At 42.0% G+C, this 24,260-nt stretch overlaps 1 protein-coding gene across 1 annotated transcript in view; it reads left to right on the top strand.

Moving 5' to 3' along the window:
* traip (TRAF-interacting protein) overlaps positions 1-24,260 on the top strand; it is a 72,775-nt gene that overhangs the window by 37,908 nt on the left and 10,607 nt on the right. Inside the window, exons 11-14 of the mRNA XM_073072651.1 lie at positions 1,716-1,804; positions 4,899-5,054; positions 9,035-9,080; positions 16,739-16,852. Coding sequence (XP_072928752.1) covers positions 1,716-1,804; positions 4,899-5,054; positions 9,035-9,080; positions 16,739-16,852 — 405 coding nt within the window. The remainder of the gene's footprint in view (positions 1-1,715; positions 1,805-4,898; positions 5,055-9,034; positions 9,081-16,738; positions 16,853-24,260) is intronic.

Here is a 24,260-nt window from a genome sequence, read left to right as displayed (position 1 = left end):
CACTACAGCACAGAAACAGGTTGTTAGGCCCATCCAGTCCATGCTGAACTATTACTCTGCACCTAGACCATAGCTATCCATACCCCTCCCATCCATGTACAGTACTTTTCCAAACTTCTGTCAAATGTTGAAATCAAACCAGCATCCACCACTTGCACTGGCAGCTCGTTCCACGCTCTCACCACCCTCTGAGTGAAGACGTTACTTCTCATGTTCTCCCCTTAAATGTTTCACCTTTCACCCTTAACCCATGACCTCTATTTGTAGTCTCACCTAATCTCAGTGGAATTTACTTTATTTACAGGTATGCCCCTCAATATTTTGTATACCTCTATCAAATCTCTCATTCTCCTATGCTCCAGAGAATGAAGTCCTAACCTTTTGATCCTTTCCCTATAACTCAGGTCCTCAACATCCTGGTAAATTTTCTCTGCACTCTGAAGCTGTATATTATGCTTGCTCATTTGTTCATGTTGTTCATCGAATGCACCAGAAATTATTCACCCTTTCCCTTCTTTACAGTACTGTGGCTCACAGCTCCACTGACCCAGGCTCAAGCCATCTGAAATTTGCACCTTCTCCCTGTGACCACTTGGGTTTTCCTAGGTGCTCTGGTTTTCTCCCACATCCCAAACACTTGCTGGTTTGTATAAATGGTCACTTTAAATTTCATTGATGTAGGTGGTTATCAGGGTGGAGTTGATAAGTATCTGCAAGGAAATAGTTCAATAGTTCCATTTAACATCAGAGAAATGCATATAATATATATACTGAAATTCTTGTTCTTCACAGACATCCATAAAACAGAAGAGTGCCCTGAAAAATGAGTGACAGTAAAAATGTTAGAACCCCAAAAGCCCCCTTACTCCCCCCCACACACTAGCAGCAGCAAAGCAACAACCCTCCCCACCCCCACTTACTTCCACAAAAAAGCACCTGCACCCTCCGCCCACCAGGCAAGCAGTAGCAAGGCCCCTGAGAAAGACAGTGATCTACAGTACAACGAAAATTAATCATTCACCCAATAATCCGACATACCACAGGCTCTCTCTCCCTAATAGAGGGAAAGACAGGTGTCCCCCTTTCACAGCGGGAGGGGAGATATAACTAAACAGCTTGCTGATTTGCGATGCTAAAGTCTGTTGCATTGTTTTTTTTCCTCCCCCCAAGTTCTCGGTAATCAGCAGCAAACTCTTTCCCACCAATGAGAAAGATGGAAAAGGAGATCACCCTAATGTTCTGTTTTCTCCCATGGCGCTTCATTCAGCGGCACCAACATTGAAACAGCTCTCCACGGGACGGCAAGGACTTGGAACCCCAAAGGCATGCTCATCTTCTAGGCCGCATCCTTGGGATTTTGAAAAGTGGCCAGATGTGAGTCCCTGGGAGCAGGTCTAACCACCACAAGGAACCGAAGTATGAGTGTAACTCCAGGTTAGGGTCTCCAATATAACCCTGCCTACCCCGAAAAGGAAAAAGAGAGGAAAATGAAGAAATTAAGCTGTTTCTGCAGATGAACTTGAAGGAGTCGCTGTTAAGATCACATGGAGATAAGTGAAAGAAATGGCTAGATGGCATTGCTTTGAGAGCTAACCAAATGGCTGTCTCCTATTTTATGAGGAGCTATAGTGTGCCTTTGCCCTTAACAGTCATCTTCTCTGCTCCTGACATCTGAGATTCTCGTCTCATCAGTGCATTCAATATTGGTTTTACAGAACTTGAAGAAGAAGGTGGAATTCCTACAGAAGTCCCTGAGTACACCAAATCGAACCAATGAAGCAATCAGCCGTCTAATCTTTGAGAGGTGGGTGACCTAGCTCTCCCACCTTGTGGCATAGTATTTATAAATATTCTATAGACTGTATGAATAAATGTTTTAAAATTCATTTTTCTTCAAGTGTTGATTTAAAAACTAGATGGCAGAGTGGGCTATGAGAATACAGAGAGGCTTCAAGGGATTATAAGTTAATTGAATAGAGGACATTGCAGATGGAATAACATTGCAGGTGAAACCAGGTGAGGTCATCCCTTTTGGCAAATGAATAGAAAGGCTTTTGTTTTAATGGTGGGGGGGTGCTAATGTTCAGAGAGTCCTGACTATCCTTTCACATAAATCACTGAATGTTAACATGAGGTCCAGCAAGAATTTAGGAAGAGAGACCATATATAATAGATTCTGATTAATTTAGACACCTCAGGACCAGTACATTTTGGTCCAGTTAAGCAGCTGCCACAATTAGTCAAAGCTTAATGAAATCAGTTTAAAAGGTATAAAAAAAGACAAACTGAGTAACAAATTAATGTATTTAAATGAAGTACAGAACAAATTAGAGCACTACCAATACTACTGTATTATAAAATTGTGCTTTAGTTCCTAATGGTTATCAATGTAGGAATTTAGCCATTGCATACGTACTGCCGTTTTCTTTTGATAGACTGTAAATGAACAAATTCAGTGCAGACATCTAGTGCTTTTGATGTTTACAACCTCCAAATCTTCATTTTCATTGTAACATTCAAGACAATTTTTGATACCTTCAAATTCTTTGTAGTTCCTAATTTGTGAAGTAGTGAAATCATTTCATTTTGACTCCCACTCATTTCTGGCATCTCTAAGCTTGAATACTTGAAACTGCAGTGAACAAAATGGTTCTGAATTATTTTGCTGCTTATTTGTCACCAACTATCAGTGACAAAAATCCTTGCTTTTTGAACACAAACACACATATCTGACTCTATTTAAAACTGATCACTCTAAGCAAGGTGTAGTATCTAATGAGCATGCGTCAGTTTATGCGACTGACTCAGAAACTGTTTGAAAACAGTCTCCTATCCCATTTAACCACAGTAGGGTCTCAAATAAATGATTAAAATCCCAGTTATTTTCTCAATTAGTTTTTTGTTCTTTAAGATTTATCCCAGTAGATGCCTTGATTAACCAGAATCCACTCTATTGGTTTTTATTTCAAGAGAATTTGAGTACAAGATCAGACACATATTGCTCCAGTTATAAAGGGCCCTTGTGGAACCAGATCTGGAATATTATGTTGCTCTAGTCTCCCTACCTTTGGAAGGATAACTTGCCATGCAAGGAATGCATCAAAGTTAGCCAGATTGATTCCTAGGACAGCGGGTTTGTATTATGAAAAGAGATTAAGCAGACAAGGCCTACATTCTCATGGATTTACAAGAGTTAGAGGCGATTTTATTCAAACTTGTCAGGATATTTAAAACCAGGAATCAGTCTCACAATAAAAGTTGGCTTTCAGGTCATAGGTAGAAAAAAAATGTCTTTACTCAAGTGGTAATGGAATTTTCTATTGAAAGACTAAGGATGCTTGCGAGTGTAGTGGGTTAATGATGGTAGGTGAAAGACCAGCCATGATCTTATTGAATAGCAGAGCAGGCAGAGAGGCCAAATAGACTACTCCTGATATTTCTCAAGATGTCACATCTTATGTCCTTTTATTTCTATTTTGAGATACATTACAGAACTGGCCCGTCTAGGTCTTCGAGCAGCACCACCCACTTAGCACGAGCCTAATTATGGGACTATTTTCAATGATCAATGAAACGACTGACTGGTATGTCTTTGGACGGTGGGAGGAAACCAGAGTATCCTGAAGAAACCCATGCATTCCACAGGGAGGATGTACAGGCCCCTAACAGTTTTCATCGGAATTGAACTTCAAACTCTGATGTCCTAAGCTGTAATAGTGTCTCACTAACCAGTATAGTGCCATGGCGCCTACCGTTTTCCCTGGGCTTGGCAATGATGTCCATGTAAATATTATCAAACACAGTATTTTTCCACAGTTCCCCTTCTCCTTTTACCAATGTTCCTATGGAAACAATTTCACCACTTGAACTTGTATCTGCAATTGAAAATACTGTTTACTTGATCCATCAAAGTTCCTTGATTCTGAGACTTGCACAAAAAAATAAAAAACGTCACAGTAGCAAGGTTTAACAGGGGAGTGAAAATCTAGAGCAACATGTGAGGAGAAGGGGGGATAAACTGGATAGCTCTTTGCAAGGGCCTGTACCTACAGGACAATCAAAATGGATTTCCCCTGCAGTACAATTGCGCAGTATCCTTGTTTCAACACTATTGCAACCTGTTGCCTCCTTAATCACCACCTCAAAATGTTAGCCCTTTCCCTTTTGTGTGAACTTGGAAATACCTGCATTTAAAGAACTGGTTTGTTTCAAAGTCCTGTCATGCAAATGAAATGGCATTTATTTGAAATAATTTTGATTAATCAGCAAAGTAGATTATTTGTCATAAGACATAGGAGGAGAATTAGGCCATTTGGTCCACCGAATCGGCTCTGCTATTTAATCATGACTGATTTATTATCCTTTTCAACCCCATTCTTCTGCCTTCTCCCTATAACCTTTGAAGCCCTTGCTAATCAAGAACCTATCAATCTCCGTTTTAAATATACCAAATTACTTGACCTCCACAACTATCTGTGGCAATGAATTCCACAGATTCACCACTGTCAGGCTGAGGAAATTCTTCCTCATCTCTGTTTTAAAGGGACAAACTTGTATTCTAAGGCTGTGCCCTCTGGTCTGAGAGTCCCCAATTATAGGAACGAAGGCTTCAGAGCTGTGCTCACTGAAGTTTATAAGAATAGGGTGGGAGGGGCAGTATATTACTAAAACCTATTGAATACTGAATGGCCTTCAGTAGGTCTTAGTTATATCCTGCCCCCACCCTATTCTTATAAACTCCAGCAAACACAGGTCCAGAGCCATCAATTGCTCTTGTACATTAATCCTTTAATTCCTGGGATCATTCTCATGAACTTTCTGTGGATCCTCTTTGGTCACATGGGTACAATGCTATACTTTGTTTGCAATATAGACAGAAATAATTGTTGTGTTTCTAGCCCTGCTCCTGTGGATTTACAGTTCCCTAAACTTCACAAGCCGGCCACTGGGGAGGATATCGAACTTTGTCAGATGTATGATTTCAACACACCTGACTGCATTCCTCCAACATCTATCTGTACCACATCTAAGAAAATAAGACTGGACACAGCTGGGTAAGTGCAGAAGCTCATCAAAGGCTGGATCTTGCAGAATATTTATGAACAACAGACTGACTTTTCTTTCTATGCTATTTTCTGGAGTTCTAATTAATTTCATTTGGTTAGAAACATAGATATGGAAAACCTGCAGCACAATTCAGGCCCTTCAGCCCACGAAGTTGTGCCGAACATGTCCCTACCTTAGAAATTACTAGGGTTATCTATAGCCCTGTACTTTTCTAAGCTCCATGTGCCTATCCAAAAGTCTCTTAAAAGACCCTATCGTATCCGCCTCCACCACTGTTGCTGGCAGCCCATTCCACGCACTCACCACTCTCTGCATAAAAAAAAACTTACCCCTGACATCTCCTCTGTACCTACTCTCAAGCACCTTAAACCTGTGTCCTCTTGTGGCAGCCATTTCAGCCCTGGGAATAAGCCTCTTGACTAACCACACGATCAATCTCGAATATATTTTGCAAGTCAGTCTAAGCCTTTGTGATCATTCTTATTTAGTCCATTGCCCCACTGGGGTATATACCGCTAACAGCAGCAGAAAGAGTCCTCTGTCCTGGGTCAGTCTTACAGTCATTCAATGTGTAGCCCATCAAAGGTCCTTCTTCTCTCAGGGATGAGGTCTTTGGAACTTCTGCTGGCGTTTCGGTAGCTCTGGGTTTTTATGTGATGGTGTTGCTGCCCCTGTGCCCAACCCTCCTCCTTTCTCAGCTGGGCTTGGGATTGTCCATGGTGGAGATTTTGTGATTATGTACTCTTATAAATTTCATCATGAGTCACACCATTAGCACAATATCTTTCTGCCTGCTTGATTCATATACTAATTTATTACCTCAGTTCAGCAAAAAATTTGTAATAGTTTCCAAAAGTAAACCTCTGATGACTGTCACTACCCAACATCAATCAGTGAATCATGATCCAGAATAGAGAACATAAAACATAGAACATAGGATAGTACAGCACAGTACAGCCCTTCGGCCCACAGTGTTGTACCAACCCTTAAACCCTGACTCCCATATATCCCCCCCACCTTAAATTCCTCCATATACCTGTCTAGTAGTCTCTTAAATTTCACTAGTGTATCTGCCTCCACCACTGACTGAGGCAGTGCATTCTACACACCAACCACTCTCTGAGTAAAAAATCTTCCTCTAATATCCCCCTTGAACTTCCCACCCCTTACCTTAAAGCCATATCCTCTTGTACTGAGCAGTGGTGCCCTGGGGAAGAGACACTAGCTGTCCACTCTATCTAGTCCTCTTAATATCTTGTATACCTCTATCATGTCTCCTCTCCAAAGAGTAAGGCTCCAGCTCCCTTAATCTCTGATCATAATCCATACTCTCTAAACCAGGCAGCATCCTGGTAAATCTCCTCTGTACCCTTTCCAGTGCTTCCACATCCTTCCTATAGTGAGGTGACCAGAACTGGACACAGTACTCCAAGTGTGGCCGAACCAGAGTTTTATAGAGCTGCATCATTACATAGTGACTCTTAAACTCTATCCCTCGACTTATGAAAGCTAACACCCCATAAGCTTTCTTAACTACCCTATCTACCTGTGAGACAACTTTCAGGGATCTGTGGACATGTACCCCCAGATCCCTCTGCTCCACCACACTACCAAGTATCCTGCCATTTACTTTGTATTCTGCCTTGGAATTTGTCCTTTCAAAGTGTACCACCTCACACTTCTCCGGGTTGAACTCCGTCTGCCACTTCTCATCCCACTTCTGCATCCTATCAATGTCTCTCTGCAATCTTTGACAATCCTCTACACTATCCACAACACCACCAACCTTTGTGTCATCTGCAAACTTGCCAACCCACCCTTCTATCCCCACATCCAGGTCGTTAATAAAAATCACGCAAAGTACTGGTCCCAGAACCGATCCTTGTGGGACTCCACTAGTCAGAATTCTCCAATCCGAATGTACTCCCTCCACCATGACCTTCTGCTTTCTGCAGGCAAGCCAATTCTGAATCCACCTGGCCAAGCTTCCCTGGATCCCATGCCTTCTGACTTTCTGAAAAAGCCTTATGTGTGGAATCTTATCAAATGCCTTATTAAAATCCATGCCTGGTCACCTCCTCAAAGAACAGGCTTGTTAGACATGATCTGCCCTTCACAAAGCCATGTTGACTGTCCCTGATCAGACTATGATTCTCTAAGTGCCTATAGATCCTATCTCTAAGTATCTTTTCCAACAGCTTTTCCACAGACATAAGGCTCACTGGTCTATAAATACCCGGACTCTCCCTACTACCTTTTTTGAACAAGGGGACAACATTCACCTCCCTCCAATCCTCCGGTACCATTCTCGTGGACAATGAGGACATAAAGATCCTAGCCAGAGACTCAGCAATCTCTTCCCTCGCCTTGTGGAGCAGCCTGGGGAATATTCCATCAGGCCCCAGGGACTTATCCGTTCTAATGTATTTTAACAACTCCAACACCTCCTCTCCCTTAATATAAACATGCTCCAGAACTTCAGTCTCACTCATATTGTCCTCACCATCATCAAGTTCCCTCTCATTGGTTAATACCAAAGAGCAGTATTCATTGAGGACCTCGCTCACCTCCACAGCCTCCAGGCACATCTTCCCACCTTTATCTCTAATCAGTCCCACTTTCACTCCTGTCATCCTTTTGTTCTTCACATAATTGAAGAATGCCTTGGGGTTTTCATTTACCCTACTTGCCAAGGCCTCATGTCCCCTTCTTGTTCTCCTCTGTCCCTTCTTAAGCTCCTTTCTTGCTACCCTATATTCCTCAATAGCTCCATCTGATCCTTGCTTCCTGAACCTCATGTATGCTGCCTTCTTCCACCTGACTAGATTTTCCATCTCACTTGTCACCTATGGTTCCTTCACCCTACCATTCTTTACCTTCCTCACTGGGACAAATTTATCCCTAACATCCTGCAAGAGATCCCTAAACATCAACCACATGTCCATAGTACATTTCCCTGCAAAAACATCCCAATTCACAGTCGCAAGTTTTAGCCTTATAGCCTCATAATTTGCCCTTCCCCAATTAAAAATTTTCCTGTCCTCTCTGATTCTATCCTTTTCCATAATAATGCTAAAGGCCAGGGAGTGGTGGTCACTGTCCCCCAGATACTCACCCACTGACAGATCTGTGACCTGACCCAGTTTGTTGCATAATACTACATCTCGTATGGCATTTTCCCTAGTTGGCCTGTCAACATACTGTGACGGGAATCCGTCTTGGTCACACTTAACAAACTCTGTACCATCTAAACTATTGGAACTAATCAGGTGCCAATCAGTATTAGGGAAGTTAAAGTCACCCATAATAACAACCCTGTTATTTTTGTACCTTTCCGAAATCTGCATCCCAATCTGCTCCGCGCTATCTCTGCTGGTCCAGGGGGCCTATAGAATACTCCCAATAGAGTAACTGCTCCATTCCTGTTCCTGACTTCCACCCATACTGACTCAAAAGAGGATCCTACTACATTACCCACCCTTTCTGTAGGTGTAATAGTATCCCTGACCAGTATTACCAACTGTCCTCCCCTTTTTCTCCCCTCTCTATCCCTTTCAAAGCACTGAAATCCAGGAATATTGAGAATCAAAGACCTACCGTGCTCTTTTAATTTACCTCCCATTTGTAACATTAACACTGGCAATACTGCACTTCTACCCCATCTCTCTGTACTCAGAAAGGACTGGTAAACCTTGAGGGGCTGCTGTTTCATGCTATTAAAGTAGTTCAAATTCTGGTCATCATGCTCAGAATGAGCGCAGTGTTATTGGTACAGGAAATAATAACAGAACTATACAAGTGATGAATTTTTTGGATCAGTTTCTACTCAACATTGTGCAGCACCTTAATATCTTACAGACGGTGCATTGACCTGAAAGTAGTGTTTTCTGAGAAGTAATTCTTATTGGAACTTGTGAGATTAAAATAACCTTATTTGTTACAAACCTGTTTTTCCCCTCTTTTATAGGTCATCCACGCCAAATCGATCCTCTAAACTTCTGAGTAACTCAAAGGTGAGTACTTTCAACCTTTCTGTAGCTAATCGTACTAATGCTGGCATTAAAGACTGAATTCTCTAAATTATTGAAAAATAAACAAAATTTGCACGTAACCCAGTCAGCAGTTTCAGTTTATGCCAAATTACATGGAATTCAGAATATTCAATGATCAAACTGCCTCCTTGTAATCTTCTAGTGTTAATTTTAATTATACTGTGATATTGTAGCGGTGTGCTACACACAGCGCTGAAATAACGACACGCAGTTGGTGAGTTGCAGTTGCAAAAGAGATTTATTCAAACTTCGCAGCCTCGCTTTAAAGCCTTCCTGTTCCCGCCCTAGAATGCTGTATTCACAGTCCCGTCCCGCGCGCGGGCTTTTCCCCTTGCTGGTGAAGCAGGCTTGGCGCCCTCTTTGGGACTGGCCTCAATACTGGCCCACGCCACTTTGTGAGCCGGTTCGAGTGCACTGGGTCGCCACAATATCGCATTTTTCTGTTGGTCTGTTTACTGATCATAGTTGATTTTCAGTAAACCCATAAACATTACGTCCCATTTATCAATAAGCTGTCAATGTCTGGGAAATATACTGAGCCAGAATAAATTTTTGTGACAGATTTTTTACACCAATGTTTGATCAGAGCTTTTGTTTTGCTCTTGTTTCTTAGTCCAAACAAGGGAGGGAGATAGATTCTTGCATTGCTTAGCCCTGTTCTTGCCCTCGGTCTGCACAGTATTCCCAGCCTTATCTCCAAACCCTAAGCAATAGTTTTGTTCATTAAATGCCTTGTCATATGATGTTAGGCTATCATGGTCTCATGATCATGATTGTCCTTGGCAAATTTATCTGTAGAAGTGGTTTGCCATTACCTTTTGGACAGTGTCTTTACAAGACACATGACCCCAGCCATTATCAATACTCTTCAGAGATTGTCTGCCTAGCGTCAGTGGTCGCGTAACCAGGATTTGTGATATGCACCAACTACTCATACGACCATCTCATAATTGTGCACTAACTGCACCCGTGGGTTCACATGACCCTGATTGGGGTAGCTAAGCTCGTGATACACCTTGTCCAAGGGTGACCTATAGGCTAGCAAGGGAAGAAGTGCCTTAGACTTCCTTTGGTAGAGATGTATCTCCACCCCACCATCCAAAAGCTAAGCAATATTTTAAGCATGTCAAAAACTGTAAATTGCCTATTTTCTCCATAAATTTCCATGCTTTAACATAGAAACATAGAAAACCTAGAGCGCAATACAGGCCCTTCGACCCACGAAGTTGTACCGAACATGTCCCTACCTTAGAAATTACTAGACTTCCCCAGAGTCCTCTATTTTTCTAAGCTTCATGTATCTATCCAAAAGTCTCTTAAAAGACCCTTCATATCCACCTCCATCACCGTTGCCAGCAGCCCATTCCATACACTCACAACTCTCTGAGTAAAAAACTTACCCCTGACATCACCTCTGTACTTACTCCCCAGCACCTTAAGCCTGTGTCCTCTTGTGGCAACCATTTCAACCCTGGGAAAAAGCCTCTGACTATCCACACGATCAATGCCTCTCATCATCTTATACACCTCTAACAGGTCAACTCTCATCCTCAGTTGCTCCAAGGAGAAAAGACCGAGTTCACTCAGCCTGTTTTCATAAGGCATGCTCCCCAATCCAAGCAACATCTTTGTAAATGTCCTCTGCACCCTTTCTATGGCTTCCACATCCTTCCTGTAATGAGGCGACCAGAACTGAGCTCAGTACTCCAAGTGGGGTCTGACCAGGGTCCTATATAACTTTCTTTTCAAGTTGTTAGATTTTAAATTTAAGAGAGGAATGGATTCTACCCAATATGCTGATTATTTCTCCATTTTGAGTGGATGTTGGGTCACTTGTGAACTCTGATCATTAAATTATCATGCACTTTCCTTAATCAGATATATACAAACCCCATTTCCAGAAAGTTGGGATATTTTCCAAAATGCAATAAAAACAAAAATCTGTGATATGTTAATTCACATGAACCTTTATTTAACTGACAAAAGTACAAAGAAAAGATTTTCAATAGTTTTACTGACCAACTTAGTTGTATTTTGTAAATATACACAAATTTAGAATTTGATGGCTGCAACACACTCAACGAAAGTTGGGACAGAGTTAAAATAAGATTGAAAAGTGCACAGAATATTCAAGTAACATCGGTTTGGAAGACTCCACGTTAAGCAGGCTAATTGGTCGCCGGTGAGGTATCATGACTGGGTATAAAAGTAGCGTCCGTCAAAGGCTCAGTCTTTGCAAGCAAGGATGGGTTGTGGCTCACCCCTTTGTGCCAAAATTCGTGAGAGAATTATTAGTCAGTTCAAAAGGAACATTTCCCAATGCAAGATTGCAGAGAATTTAGGTCTTTCAACGTCTACAGTACATAATATTGTGGAAAGATTCAGAGAATTCAGAGACATCTCAGTGTGTAAAGGGCAAGGTTGGAAACCACTGTTGAATGTGCGTGATCTTCGAGCCCTCAGGCAGCACTGCCTAAGAAACCGTCATGCTATTGTAACAATTATAGCCACCTGGGCTCTGGAGTACTTCGGAAAACCATTGTCACTAAACACAGTCCGTCGCTGCATCCAGAAATGCAACTTGAAACTGTACTACGCAAGGAGGAAGCCATACATCAACTCTATGCAGAAACGCCGGCGAGTTCTCTGGGCCTGAGCTCATTTCAGATGGGCCGAAAACTGTGTGCTGTGGTCAGATGAGTCCACATTTCAGCTAGTTTTCGGAAAAAACGGGCGTTGAGTTCTCTGTGCCAAAGATGAAAACGACCATTCTGATTGTTATCAGCGAAAGGTGCAAAAGCCAGCATCTGTGATGGTATGGGGGTGCATCAGTGCCCATGGCATGAGTGAGTTGTATGTTTGTGAAGGTACCACTGACTTTGAGGCTTATATTAGGATTTTAGAGAGACATATATTGCCATCAAGGCGACATCTCTTCCTGGGACATCCATGCTTATTTCAGCAGGACAATGCCAGACCACATTCTGTACGGGCTACAACAGCGTGGCTTTGTAGACACAGAGTGTGTGTGCTTGACTGGCCTACTGCCAGTCCAGATCTATCTCCTATTGAAAATGTATGGTGAATCATGAAGAGGAGAATCAGACAACGGAGACCACAGACTGTTGAGCAGCTGAAATCTTATATCAAGCAAGAATGGATAAAATTTCCAATTATAAATCTACTACAATTAGTATCCTCAGTTCCAAAACGATTAAAAAGTGTTATTAAAAGGAAAGGTGATGTAACACAATGGTAAACATGCCTCTGTCCCAACTTTTGTTGAGTGTGTTGCAGCCATCAAATTCTAAATTTGTGTAAATTTACAAAATACAATTAAGTTGGTCAGTAAAACTATTGAAAATCTTTTCTTTGTACTTTTGTCAGTTAAGTAAAGGTTCACGTGAATTAACATATCACAGATTTTTGTTTTTATTGCATTTTGGAAAATATCCCAACTTTTCTGGAAATGGGGTTTGTATTTCAGTGCTGCAATGCATATGAGGTTCAGACTTTCAATGCCAGATTCTGTAAGTGGATAACTTTTAAGTACATTTTTTTTTAAATCTCTTAAGATTATATACAAACATTTGTACATAATGTTATGAAAACCACCTGCCAAGTGTGCTGTAAAGAAAATGAAAAGGGTATTTGGATGTATTTTGAAGAAGTTAAATGGCATATTCTAAGGGGTGACATCTAGAGAGCTCATCGTAAATTTATAACTTGGACTAGACACTCAGTGGCCATTCCGTGCTGAATACTGTGGTTGTAATTTTGTCCTTATAGACATGTTTCAGCCATCATCACTGATGTATGGTCCACTCACCAATACAGTAAATGTCTTTCACCTCTGGTAGCTGAGCCATATTATGTGAACTCTGACATACATAACACTGTTCCTGAAATGTTGAGTGTGTGTCTTTGTGTCACCTCCTTAATGGTAGCAATAAGAAGAGGGCATGTCCTAGATGATGTGAGTCCTTAATGACAGATGCTGCCTTTTTAAGGCATCGTCTTTTGAAGGCCTTGGGTTTTGGGGAGGCTAGTACCCATGATTGAGCTGGATGCGTTTACAACTTTCTGTAGCTTTTTCTGATCGTGTGCAATGGCCCCTCCGTACCAGACAGTGATGCAACTAGTTAGAATGCTCTATACGATGCATCTGTAGAAATTTGCTGGTATTTTTCATGACATGCCAATTCTCCTCAAACTCTTAATGAAGTATAGCTGCTGTTGAGCTTTCTTCTTAATTGCACCAATATATTTGGCCCAGGATAGATCTTCAGAGATTTTGACACCCAGAAACTTGAACCTGCTCACCCCTTCTGATCCCTTGAAAAGGAAGTGTGTTCCCTTGACTTCCCTTTCCTGAAGTTTTATCAAGCAGCAATATAGTCTGGCAATTTTCACCCTCCTGTCCCATGCTATATGCTACCTGTATGTTTAATAATATAGTGAGCATGTTCAAAAATCAAGTTCAACTCAGTGGCTAGTTTATTAAGCACAGGAGTGTATTTAATAAAATGACCACATGAGTGGAACCCAGTGTGGTCTCTGTTGCTGTAGCCCATCTGCTTCAAGTTTCAAAGTGTTGTGCATTCAGAGATGCTCTTCTGCACACCACTGTCATAATGTTCACTGTCAACATCACTGTCGTAATGGGTCATATTCTGCATTGGAGGTCAGTCAGCAGTGGAGTACCTCAGGGATCTGTTCTGGGACCCTTAATCTTTATGATTTTTATAAATGACCTGGATGAGGAAGTGGAGGGATGGGTTAGTAAGTTTGCTGATGACACAAAGGTTGGAAGTGTTGTGGATAGTGTGGAGGGCTGTCAGAGGTTACAGCGGGACATTGATAGGATGCAAAACTGGCTGAGAAGTGGCAGATGGAGTTTAACCCAGGTAAGTGTGAAGTGGTTCATTTTGGTAGGTCAAATATGATGGCAGAGTATAGTATTAATGGTAAGACTCTTGGCAGTGTGGAGGATCAGAGGGATCTTGGGGTCCGAGTCCATAGGACGCTCAAAGCTGCTGCGCAGGTTGACTCTGTGGTTAAGAAGGCATACATCAATCATCAATCATGGGTTTGAGTTTAAGAACCAAGGGGTAATGTTGCAACTACCATAGATTCCGGACTACAGAGCGCACCTGATTTTAAGCCGCTGGCACTAATTTTAGAAATAAAATCATTTTTTTAATTGTAAAGGCCGCACCGGATTTTAGGCCGCACCGGATTTTCGGCCGCAGGTGTCCCACGTTGTAATATGAGATATTTACACAGAAAGATATTACACGTGAGGATTTTTTTAACTTTTAATTAAATCCATATGGTAACAAAAACAAATACATATTGCAAATGCTTTTTTTCGAACCGTGCCCGTACGCGGCTACTTTTAAATATACGTTGCGTATACTTCTTTACTGAACAACATTCCAATATCTCCTAACGACTGGTAAAAAATATATATACTGCAGCCTACCAGGAAAAGTTATTGATACCTTTAACTTAAAAGCAGATTTCGCTCGGATCCAAAGCCGCTCGCGTAATCCGCTCCCCCCCTCCTTTCCGTTTCATCGCAAACGGCATTTAAAAGCAGATTTCGCTCAGATCCAAAGCCGCTCCGCCGCTCGACCCCCTCCTTTCCGTTTCATCGCAAACGGCATTTTCCCACAAGACGCCGCGAAACCGGGTGTGACGTCATAGCATCCCGCGATGTAGTACAGAAAACAAATATAGTTTAAACTAAGTAGGGTAGGTAGCACAATGCTTCGAGTGTTTTCCATGTTGATGAGGGTGAGTACAAATGACTGATTTACAATAATTTAATTGTGAAAGTGCGCTTGATTTATCGTACAATTTCATTGGACCTCTGTGAACTACTCATCAATTTTATTGGTCTACTGTTACGAGGCAAAATGTTTACGAGGCGGCATGAAAAAAATAATGTATTAGCCGCTCTGGATTATTGGCCGCAAAGTTCAAAGCTGTTCAAAATGTGGGAAAAAAGTAGCGGCTTAAAATCCGGAATCTACGGTATATAGGACCCTGGTCAGACCCCACTTGGAGTACTGTGCTCAGTTCTGGTCGCCTCACTAAAGGAAGGATGTGGAAGTCATAGAAAGTGTGCAGAGAAGATTTACAAGGATGTTGCCTGGATTGGGGAGCATGCCTTTTCTATATTTTCTATGTTTCTGTGTTCTATGTTTCTATTCAAGTTACTGTCTCCCTCCTGTCAGCTCAAACCAATCTGGTCATTCTCCTCTGAGTTCTCATTAACAAGGTGCTTTAGCCCACAGAACTGCTGCTCACTGGATGCTTTTTGGTATTTTTGCACCTTTCTCTGTGAACTCTACAGAACACTGTGAACTCCCAGGAGTCCAGGAGTTTGTGAGATACTCAAACCACCAACAATTATTTTATGATCAAAGTCAATTGAATCACATTTTTTCCCATTCTGATGTTTGGTCTGGGCAACAACTGTACCTCTTGACCATGTCTGCATATTTTTATGCATTGAGTTGCTGCCACATGTTTGGCTGATTTAGATATTGCAATAACAAACGAATGTCCAAGTATACCTAATAAAGTGACCACTGTGTGTGTTGCACAGAAATGGCCCTTTGGCCCATCAAGACCATGCCATTCAAGATTCCCACTGAATCCGGTCCCATTTGCTTGCATTTGGCCCATATGCCTCTGCCTTTCCAATCCATGTGTTTGCCCAAGTGCATTTTAAACATTGTTATAGTACCTGCTTCGGCTACTTCCTCTAGTAATGGAACTGTGAAGTTCCTCACTGGTTCTTGATTATAATTTTAGAAACTATTTTGGAATTGATTTCTTACTTGATCACATACTTTGATTAAGTGTAAAATCAATTCCAAACCATGATCTTTCTGGTGCAGCTCACTCCCTGATTACACCTGTAACAGTTAAAACACCACCCTCAATTTTTCTTCTCTTGCCATTAGTTTTTGATCTGAATAAATGTGTGTGGGAGAGAAATAGATGACAATCCTGCTTGCCTCTGCCTCTTGAGTCACCCTCTTGGAGCTTTGTTGCCAACGTGATAATTCAGTGCTGAAATTGTAGTTCTATCTAATAAAAATACCTGTGACATGTACTTGTCACTGGAGCTTTCAAACTGAATGTATTAACACTTACAAAGATCCATTATTTGATTTACTTCCATAGTTATATGATGATTTGTCCATTTATGGTTATTAATTAAAATTAATGTTACAAGAAGTTCTCTCTTGCATAGTCTGATAGTCTTGCTACCTGTATGTCCCCACAGTTTTGTAGGTTCATAAACAATAATTCCTAATGAATGTCATGAAAAACTATTTAAAATATTAGTACAAAAGAAGCTTTTTTGAATTTATTGGGCTGTTCTGCTGCTCTGTGTATCTGGAATAAAATTCTAACCTGCTACTAGTCAGGCAGATCTAGTTCAGATTCACAAAGCTAACTTTACAGATCCCAAGAATTGGCAGGTGTGTATAGGTTACAGTCAGGACAGGGATTTTTATAGGAAATTTATACTTTCAATTCATATTAACGTGAGTATTAAGTATATGAATTGTAATCTGTATTTTTTTTTTATCCTTAAGATGACAAACCGAGATGAGGATGACAATATTCTCCCAACATTCCTCCGAAATTCCTTGTTATTCCAAAAGAAATCATGTGGAAGCTGCATGGATCCACACAGAAACCAGGGATCAGTGAGTGTGCCTCAGTAGGAGGCATAATTTCCAAAACAATACAATGATGTAAAGGGGAAAAAAATTATAACCTTCATTTGACACTTTCCACAACCTTGTGAGATGTCAAACTACTTCACAACAATGAAAGAACTTTAGTCAGAGTTGTACACTAGACAACGCAGCAATGTGTTATCGATTGGATAATCTACTGTATTCTTGATGGATAAATTATGTCCAGGATACTGTCATACTTCCATGACTCCTTTACAAATTGGTACAATGGATTTCTTGCATCCATCTGAGAAAGGAAACTGTGTTGGTTTGATCTATCTTTAATAAAAATTGTGCTTCTGGTAGTTCAGTAGTTTTGTAGATCAGTACTTTGCTGAAGTGTCAGCCTAGAATTTGGTGCTCAAGTTTCTAGCATTGAATTTGAATGCACAGATTTCTGGCTTGGTTAAAAATCTATATCTGTGCTCCAGGTGTGGCCTCCTCTCTACCGGTGAAACCGGACATAGATTGGGCAACTGCTTTTTAGGCACCTTCTGTCATCCACAACAAGAAGGATTTCCTGGTGGTCATCTATTTTAATTCCAATTCCCATTCCCATTCAGACATGCCAGTCTATGGCATCTACTGCCATGATGAAGCCACTCTTGGGTTGGAGGAGCAATATTTCATATCTCTGGGTACCCTCCAATAAGATGGCATGAACATTGATTTCTCTAACTTCTAGAAATTCCAACCCCTACCCATTCTCTGTTTTCCATTCATCATTCTGACTCTCTCTTACCCCTTCTATTCTCTTTACCTGCCTATCACATCCCTCTGGTGCCCCTCCTCCTTCCATTTCTCCAATTTCCTCTCCTCCCCTCCCTTCCCCTCCCCTATCTGTTTCCTTTTATAGCCTTTTAACTTTCCCGCCTATCACTTTATCACCTGGTTTCGCCTATCACCTTCCAGCTGTACCCATTCCCCTCTCCCCACTTCCTTATTCTGTCATCTTCCCCCTTCTTTTCCAGTCCTGATGAAAGGTCTCAGTCTTAAAAAGTTGACTATTTATTCATTTCCATAGTTGTTGCCTGACCTGCTGAGTTTCTCAATATTATGTTTGTGTTGCTCTGGATTTAGTAACATAGAAACATAGAAAACCTACAGCACAGTACAGGCCCTTCGGCCTACAAAGTTGTGCCAAACATGTCCCTACCTTAGAAATTACTGGGCTTACCTATAGCCCTCTATTTTTCTAAGCTCCATGTACCTATCCAGGAGTCTCTTAAAAGACCCTATCATAACTGCCTCCACCACCGTTGCCCATTCCACGCACTCACCACTCTCTGAGTAAAAAACTTACCCCTAACCCTCTGTACCTACTCCCCAGCACCTTAAACCTGTGTCCTCTTGTGGCAACCACTGCAGCCCTGGGAAAATGCCTCTGACTTTCCACACGATCAATTCCCCTCATCATCTAATACACCTCATCATCTAATACACCTCTATCAGGTTACCTCTCATCCTTCGTCGCTCCAAGGAGAAAAGTCTGAGTTCATTCAACCTACTCTCAGAAGGCATGCTCCCTAATCCAGGCAACATCCTTGTAAATCTCCTCTGCACTCTTTCTATGGCTTCCATATCCTTCCTCTAGGACCAGAACGGAGCACAGTACTTCAAGTGGGGTCTGACCAGGGTCCTAGCTGCAACATTACCTCTCAGCTCTTAAATTCAATTCCACGATTGATGAAGGCCAATTCACCGTATGCCTTCTTAAGCAAAGAGTCAATGGAGGATTGGAGGATAGCTCATGTTGTTCCGTTGTTTAAAAAAGGCTCTAAAAGTAATCCGGGAAATTATAGGCCGGTAAGTTTGACGTCAGTAGTAGGTAAATTATTAGAAGGAGTACTAGATAGACAGGGACTTATTAGAATTTTTCGAGGAGGTTACAAGGAAAGTGGATGTTGTCTACATGAACTTCAGTAAGGCCTTTGACAAGGTCCCGCATGGGAGGTTAGTTAGGAAGATTCCATTGCTAGGTATACATGGTGAGGTAGTAAATTGGATTAGATATTGGCTCAATGGGAGAAGTCAGAGAGTGGTAGTGGAGGATTGCTTCTCTGCGTGGAGGCCTGTGACTAGTGGTGTGCCACAGGGATCAGTGCTGGGTCCATTGTTATTTATCATCTATATCAATGATCTGGATGATAATGTGGTAAATTGGATCAGCAAATTTGCTGATGATACAAAGATTGGAGGTGTAGTGGACAATGAGGAAGGTTTTCAAAGCTTGCAGAGGGATCTGGACCAGCTGGAAAAATGGGCTGAAAAATGGCAGATGGAGTTTAATACAGACAAGTGTGAGGTATTGCATTTTGGAAGGAAAAACCAAGGAAGAAAACAAGGCAAATGGTAGGGCACTGAGGGGTGCAGTAGAACAGAGGGATCTGGGAACACAGATACAAAATTCCCTAAAAGTGGCATCACAGGTAGATAGTGTAGTAAAGTGAGCTTTTGGTACATTGGCCTTTATAAATCAATGTATTGAGTATAAGAGTTGGAATCTTTTGGTGAGGTTGTATAAGGCCGAATTTGGAGTATTATGTGCAGTTTTGGTCACTGAATTACAGGAAGGATATTAATAAGGTTGAAAGAGGGCAGAGAAAGTTTACAAGGATGTTGCTGGGACTTGAGAAACTGAGTTACAGAGAAAGGTTGAATAGGTTAGGACTTTATTCCCTGGAGCGTAGAAGAATGAGGGGAGACTTGATAGAAGTATATAAAATTATGATGGGTATAGATAGAGTGAATGCGAGCAGGCTTTTTCCACTGAGGCTAGGGGAGAAAAAAACCAGAGGACATGGGTTAAAGGTAAAGGGGGGAAAATTTAAAGGGAACATTCTTCACACAGAGAGTAGTGGGAGTGTGGAATGAGCTGCCAGATGAAGTGGTAAATGCGGGCTCACTTTTAACATTTAAGAAAAACTTGGAGAGGTACATGGATGAGAGATGTATGGAGGGATATGGTCCAGGTGCAGTTTGTGGGACTAGGCAGAAAAATGGTTCAGCACAGCCAAGAAGGGCCAAAAGGCCTGTTTCTGTGCTGTAATGTTCTATGGTTTTGACATGCACAGCTGCTTTGAGCGTCCTATGGGCTCAGACCCCAAGATCCCTCTGATCCTCCACGCTGCCAAGAGTCTTACCATTAATACTATATCTGCCATGATATTTGATCTACCAAATGATCCACTTCACACTTATCTGGGTTGAAGTCTATCTGCCACTTCTCAGCCCAGTTTTACAACCTATCAATGTCCCATTGTAACCTCTGACATCCCTCCACACTGTCCACAACACCTCCAACCTTTGTGTCATCAGCAAACTTACTAACCCCTCCCTCCACTTCCTCATCCAAGTCATTTATAAAAATAATAAAGATTAAGGGTCCCAGAACAGATCCATGAGGCACTCCACTGATCACTGACCTCCATGCAGAATATGGCCCGTATACAACCACTCTTTGCCGTCTGTGGGCAAGCCAGTTCTGGATCCACTGAGCAATGTCCCCTTGGATCCCATGCCTCCTAACTTTCTCAATAAGCCTTGCATGGGGTACCTTATCAAATGCCTTGCTGAAATCCATATACACCACATCTACTGCTCTTCCTTCATCAATGTGTTTAGTCACATCCTCAAAAAATCCAGTCAGGCTCGTAAGGCATGACCTGCCCTTGACAAAGCCATGCTGACTATTCCTAATCATATTATACCTCTCCAAATGTTCGTAAATCCTGCCTTTCAGGATCTTCTCCATGAACTTACCAACCACTGAGGTAAGACTCACTGGTCTATAATTTCCTGGGCTATCTCTACTCCCTTTCTTGAATAAAGGAACAACATCCGCAACCTTCTAATCCTCCGGAACCTCTCCCATCCCCATTGATGATGCAAAGATCATTGCCAGAGGCTCAGCAATCTCCTCCCTCACCTTCCACAGTAGCCTGGGGTACATCTCATGTGGTCCCAGCGATTTATCCAACTTGATGCTTTCCAAAAACTCCACCACAACCTCTTTCTTAATATCTTCATGCTCAAGCTTTACTGTCTGCTGCAAGTCATCACTACAATCACCAAGGTCCTTTTCCATAGTGAATATTGAGGTAAAGTATTCATTACCTCTGCTGTTTCCTCTGGTTCCATACACTCTTTCCCACTGTCACACTTGATAGGTCCTTTTCTTTCACGTCTTATCCTCTTGCTCTTCACATACTTGTAGAATGCCTTGGGGTTTTCCTTAATCCTGCCCGCCAAGGCCCTCTCATGGCCCCTTCTGGCTCTCCTAATTTCCTTCTTAAGCTCCTTCCTATTAGCCTTATAATCTTGTAGATCTCTAACATTACCTAGCTCTCTGAACCTTTTGTAATCTTTTCTTCTTGACTAGATTTATTACAGCCTTTGTACATCACGGTTCCTGTACCCTACCATAACTTCCCTGTCTCATTAAACGTACCTATGAAGAACTCCCCTGAACATTTGCCACATTTCTTCTGTACTTTTCCCTGAGAACATCTGTTTCCAATTTAAGCTTCCAATTTCCTGCCTGATAGCCTCATAATTCCTCTTACTCCAATTAAGCGCTTTTCTAACTTGTCTGTTCCTATCTCTCTCCAATGCTATGGTAAAGGAGATAGAATTATGATCGCTATCTCCAAAATGCTCTCCCATTAAGAGATCTGGCACCTGACCAGGTTAATTTTCCAATACCAAATGAAGTAAAGCCTCTCCTCTTGTAGGTTTACCTTCATATTGTGTCAAGAAACCTTCCTGAACACACCTAACAAACTCCACCCCCATCTGAACCCCTAACTCTAGGGAGATGCCAATTGATATTTGGGAAATTAAAATCTCCCATCATAACAACTCTGTTATTATTACACCTTTCCAGGATCTGTTTCCCTATCTGCTCCTCAATATCCCTGTTACTGTTGGGCAGCCTATAAAAAACACCCAGTAAAGTTATTGACCCTTTCCTGTTCCTTACCTCCACCCACAGAGACTCCGTAGACAATCCCTCCATGGCGTCCACCTTTCCTGCAGCTGTGACACTATCTCTGATCAATAGTGCCACACCCCCCCCACCTCTTTTGCCTCCCTCCCTGTCCTTTCTGAAACATCTAAAACCCGGCACTTGATATAACCATTCCTATCCCTGAGCCATCCAAGTCTCTGTAATGGCCACCACATCACAGCTCGAAGTACTAATCCACGCTCTAAGCTCATCCACTTTGTTCACAATACTCCCTGCGTTAAAATAGACACATCTCAAACCATCAGTCTGAGCGTGTCTCTTCTCTATCACCTGCCTGTCCTCCCTCTCTCACTGCCTACAAGCTTTCTCTATTTGTGAGCCAACCTCCTCTTCTCCAGTCTCTTCAGTTTGGTTCCCACCCCCAACAATTCTAGTTTAATCTCTCCCCAGTAGCCTTAGCGAACCTCCCCGCCAGGATATTGGTCTCCCTGGGATTCAAATGAAACCCGTCCTTTTTGTACAGGTCACACCTACCCCAAAAGAGGTCACAATGATCCAGAAATCTGAATCCCTGCCCCCTGCTCTAATCCCTCAGCCACGCATTTATCTTCCACCTCATCCTATTCCTATTCTCACTGTCGTGTGGCACAGGCAGTAATCCCAAAATTACTACCTTTGTGGTCCTGCTTCTCAACTTCCTTCCTAACTTCCTGTAGTCTTTTTTCAGGACCTCTTCCCTTTTCCTGCCTATGTCATTGATACCAATATGAACCACAACCTCTGGCTGTTGTCCATCGCACTGCAGGATATCTTGGACGCGATCTGAAACATCCCGGGCCCTGGCACCTGGGAGGCAAACTACCATCTGAGTTTCTTACCTGTGTCCACAGAATCGCCTGTCTGACCCCTTAACATCTGCAGAGTCTCTTGTGTTTATAACTGAGCTATGGCTATTACAGAGTACTCCACTTTGGGTCTGACTCCACTCTGCCCTAATGAGAAGTCCAAGTATTTGTTTTGGTGTATAAGAGCTGCATAAGCTTGATGGCACAAATGCTGTCTTTTTTTTATATTCCAAGTGTGAATATCATCCACATCTAAGTACCTGTATATGCCACTCACACTCTTGTCTCTTTCTATCTGTCTTCTTTACTCCAACAAGAACAAGGCCAAATTTCATTCCATAACTAAAGTCCGGACAATATCCTGTTGAATCTGCTCTGCACTTCATCCCGTGCAATAACCTCCTTTCTATAGTGTGGCCTTGTAAAGTTGCAGCATAACTATCAACTCATCACTCAATGTATGAAGGAAAGTATGCCATATGCTTTCTTCATCACCATGTCCACCTATGTTACCACTTTCAGAAAGCTGTGTACTTGGACCCCTAGGTCTCAGTTCATCAACATTCTTTAGTATCATAGATGCTGACACTCAGTCCCATCACCAAATACGAGAAGGGACATTGAAAAGAAGGGATAACAAAGCCTTTGTAACAACCTTGCAGCGTACCATATGTTATGGAATGAGTCACAGTAAACAAAAAGTGGTTGTTTAGCAGTAATTGGGTGTAACGGTAATGTAGTGGTTCGTGTGACTGTATTACAACTCTGGGTGTTGGAGTTTGGAGTTCATTCCTGGCATCTTCTGTAAGGAGTCTCTATATATCCTCCCCTTAGATTTTTTTTCAGATGCTCTGGTTTCCTCCCATAGTCAAAACGTATTAGTTAGTAAGTTAATTTGTCATTGTAAATTGTATTGTGATTAAGTTAGGGTTGAACCAGGGGCCCAGAAGGACTTGTATTGCTAAATAAAATAATTAAGGCTTGCCGTGTTTAAAAAATTCACTTGCATTGAGTGCTGACTTTAGCTGGTGATGGCAAGGCGAGAAATACACACTGGTCAGTCATGTGGTGATGCGCCAATCCACCTGAATTTGTGGAGCAACAGAGCAGATCAGGTTGCAACATACTTTCATTTTTCTTTTCCTCTCCCCTTCTCTCTTCTGTTCCCCATTCCAACCTCTTACCTCTCCTCATTTGCCTTTCCCCTGGTGCCCCTTCTCCTTCCCTTTCTCTCATGGTCCACTCTCCTCCTCTATCAGATTCCTTCTTCTCCAGCCCTTTACCTTTCCCACTCACCTAGCCTCACCTATAACCTTCTAGCTTGTACTCCTGCCCCTCCCCCCATCTTTTTATTCTGGCATCTTCCCCCTTCCTTTCTAGTCCTGTAGAAAGAAGGGTTTCAGCCTGAATCATCAACTGTTTATTCCTCTCTATGGATGCTACCTGACCTACTGAGTTCCTCCAGCATTTTGTGTGTGTTATTCTGACTTTCAGCTGAAAATCACCATGTTGGGTCGCTGCTGTTCAGTTTATTCCTTAATTGCAGTATGCATCAATAGCC

The sequence above is a fragment of the Hemitrygon akajei genome, chromosome 19 (genome assembly GCF_048418815.1).
Source record: "Hemitrygon akajei chromosome 19, sHemAka1.3, whole genome shotgun sequence".
Lineage (NCBI taxonomy): Eukaryota > Metazoa > Chordata > Chondrichthyes > Myliobatiformes > Dasyatidae > Hemitrygon > Hemitrygon akajei.
The sequence above is the reverse complement of the archived record's forward strand: the minus strand, read 5'-3'. Positions and strand labels throughout refer to the sequence as shown.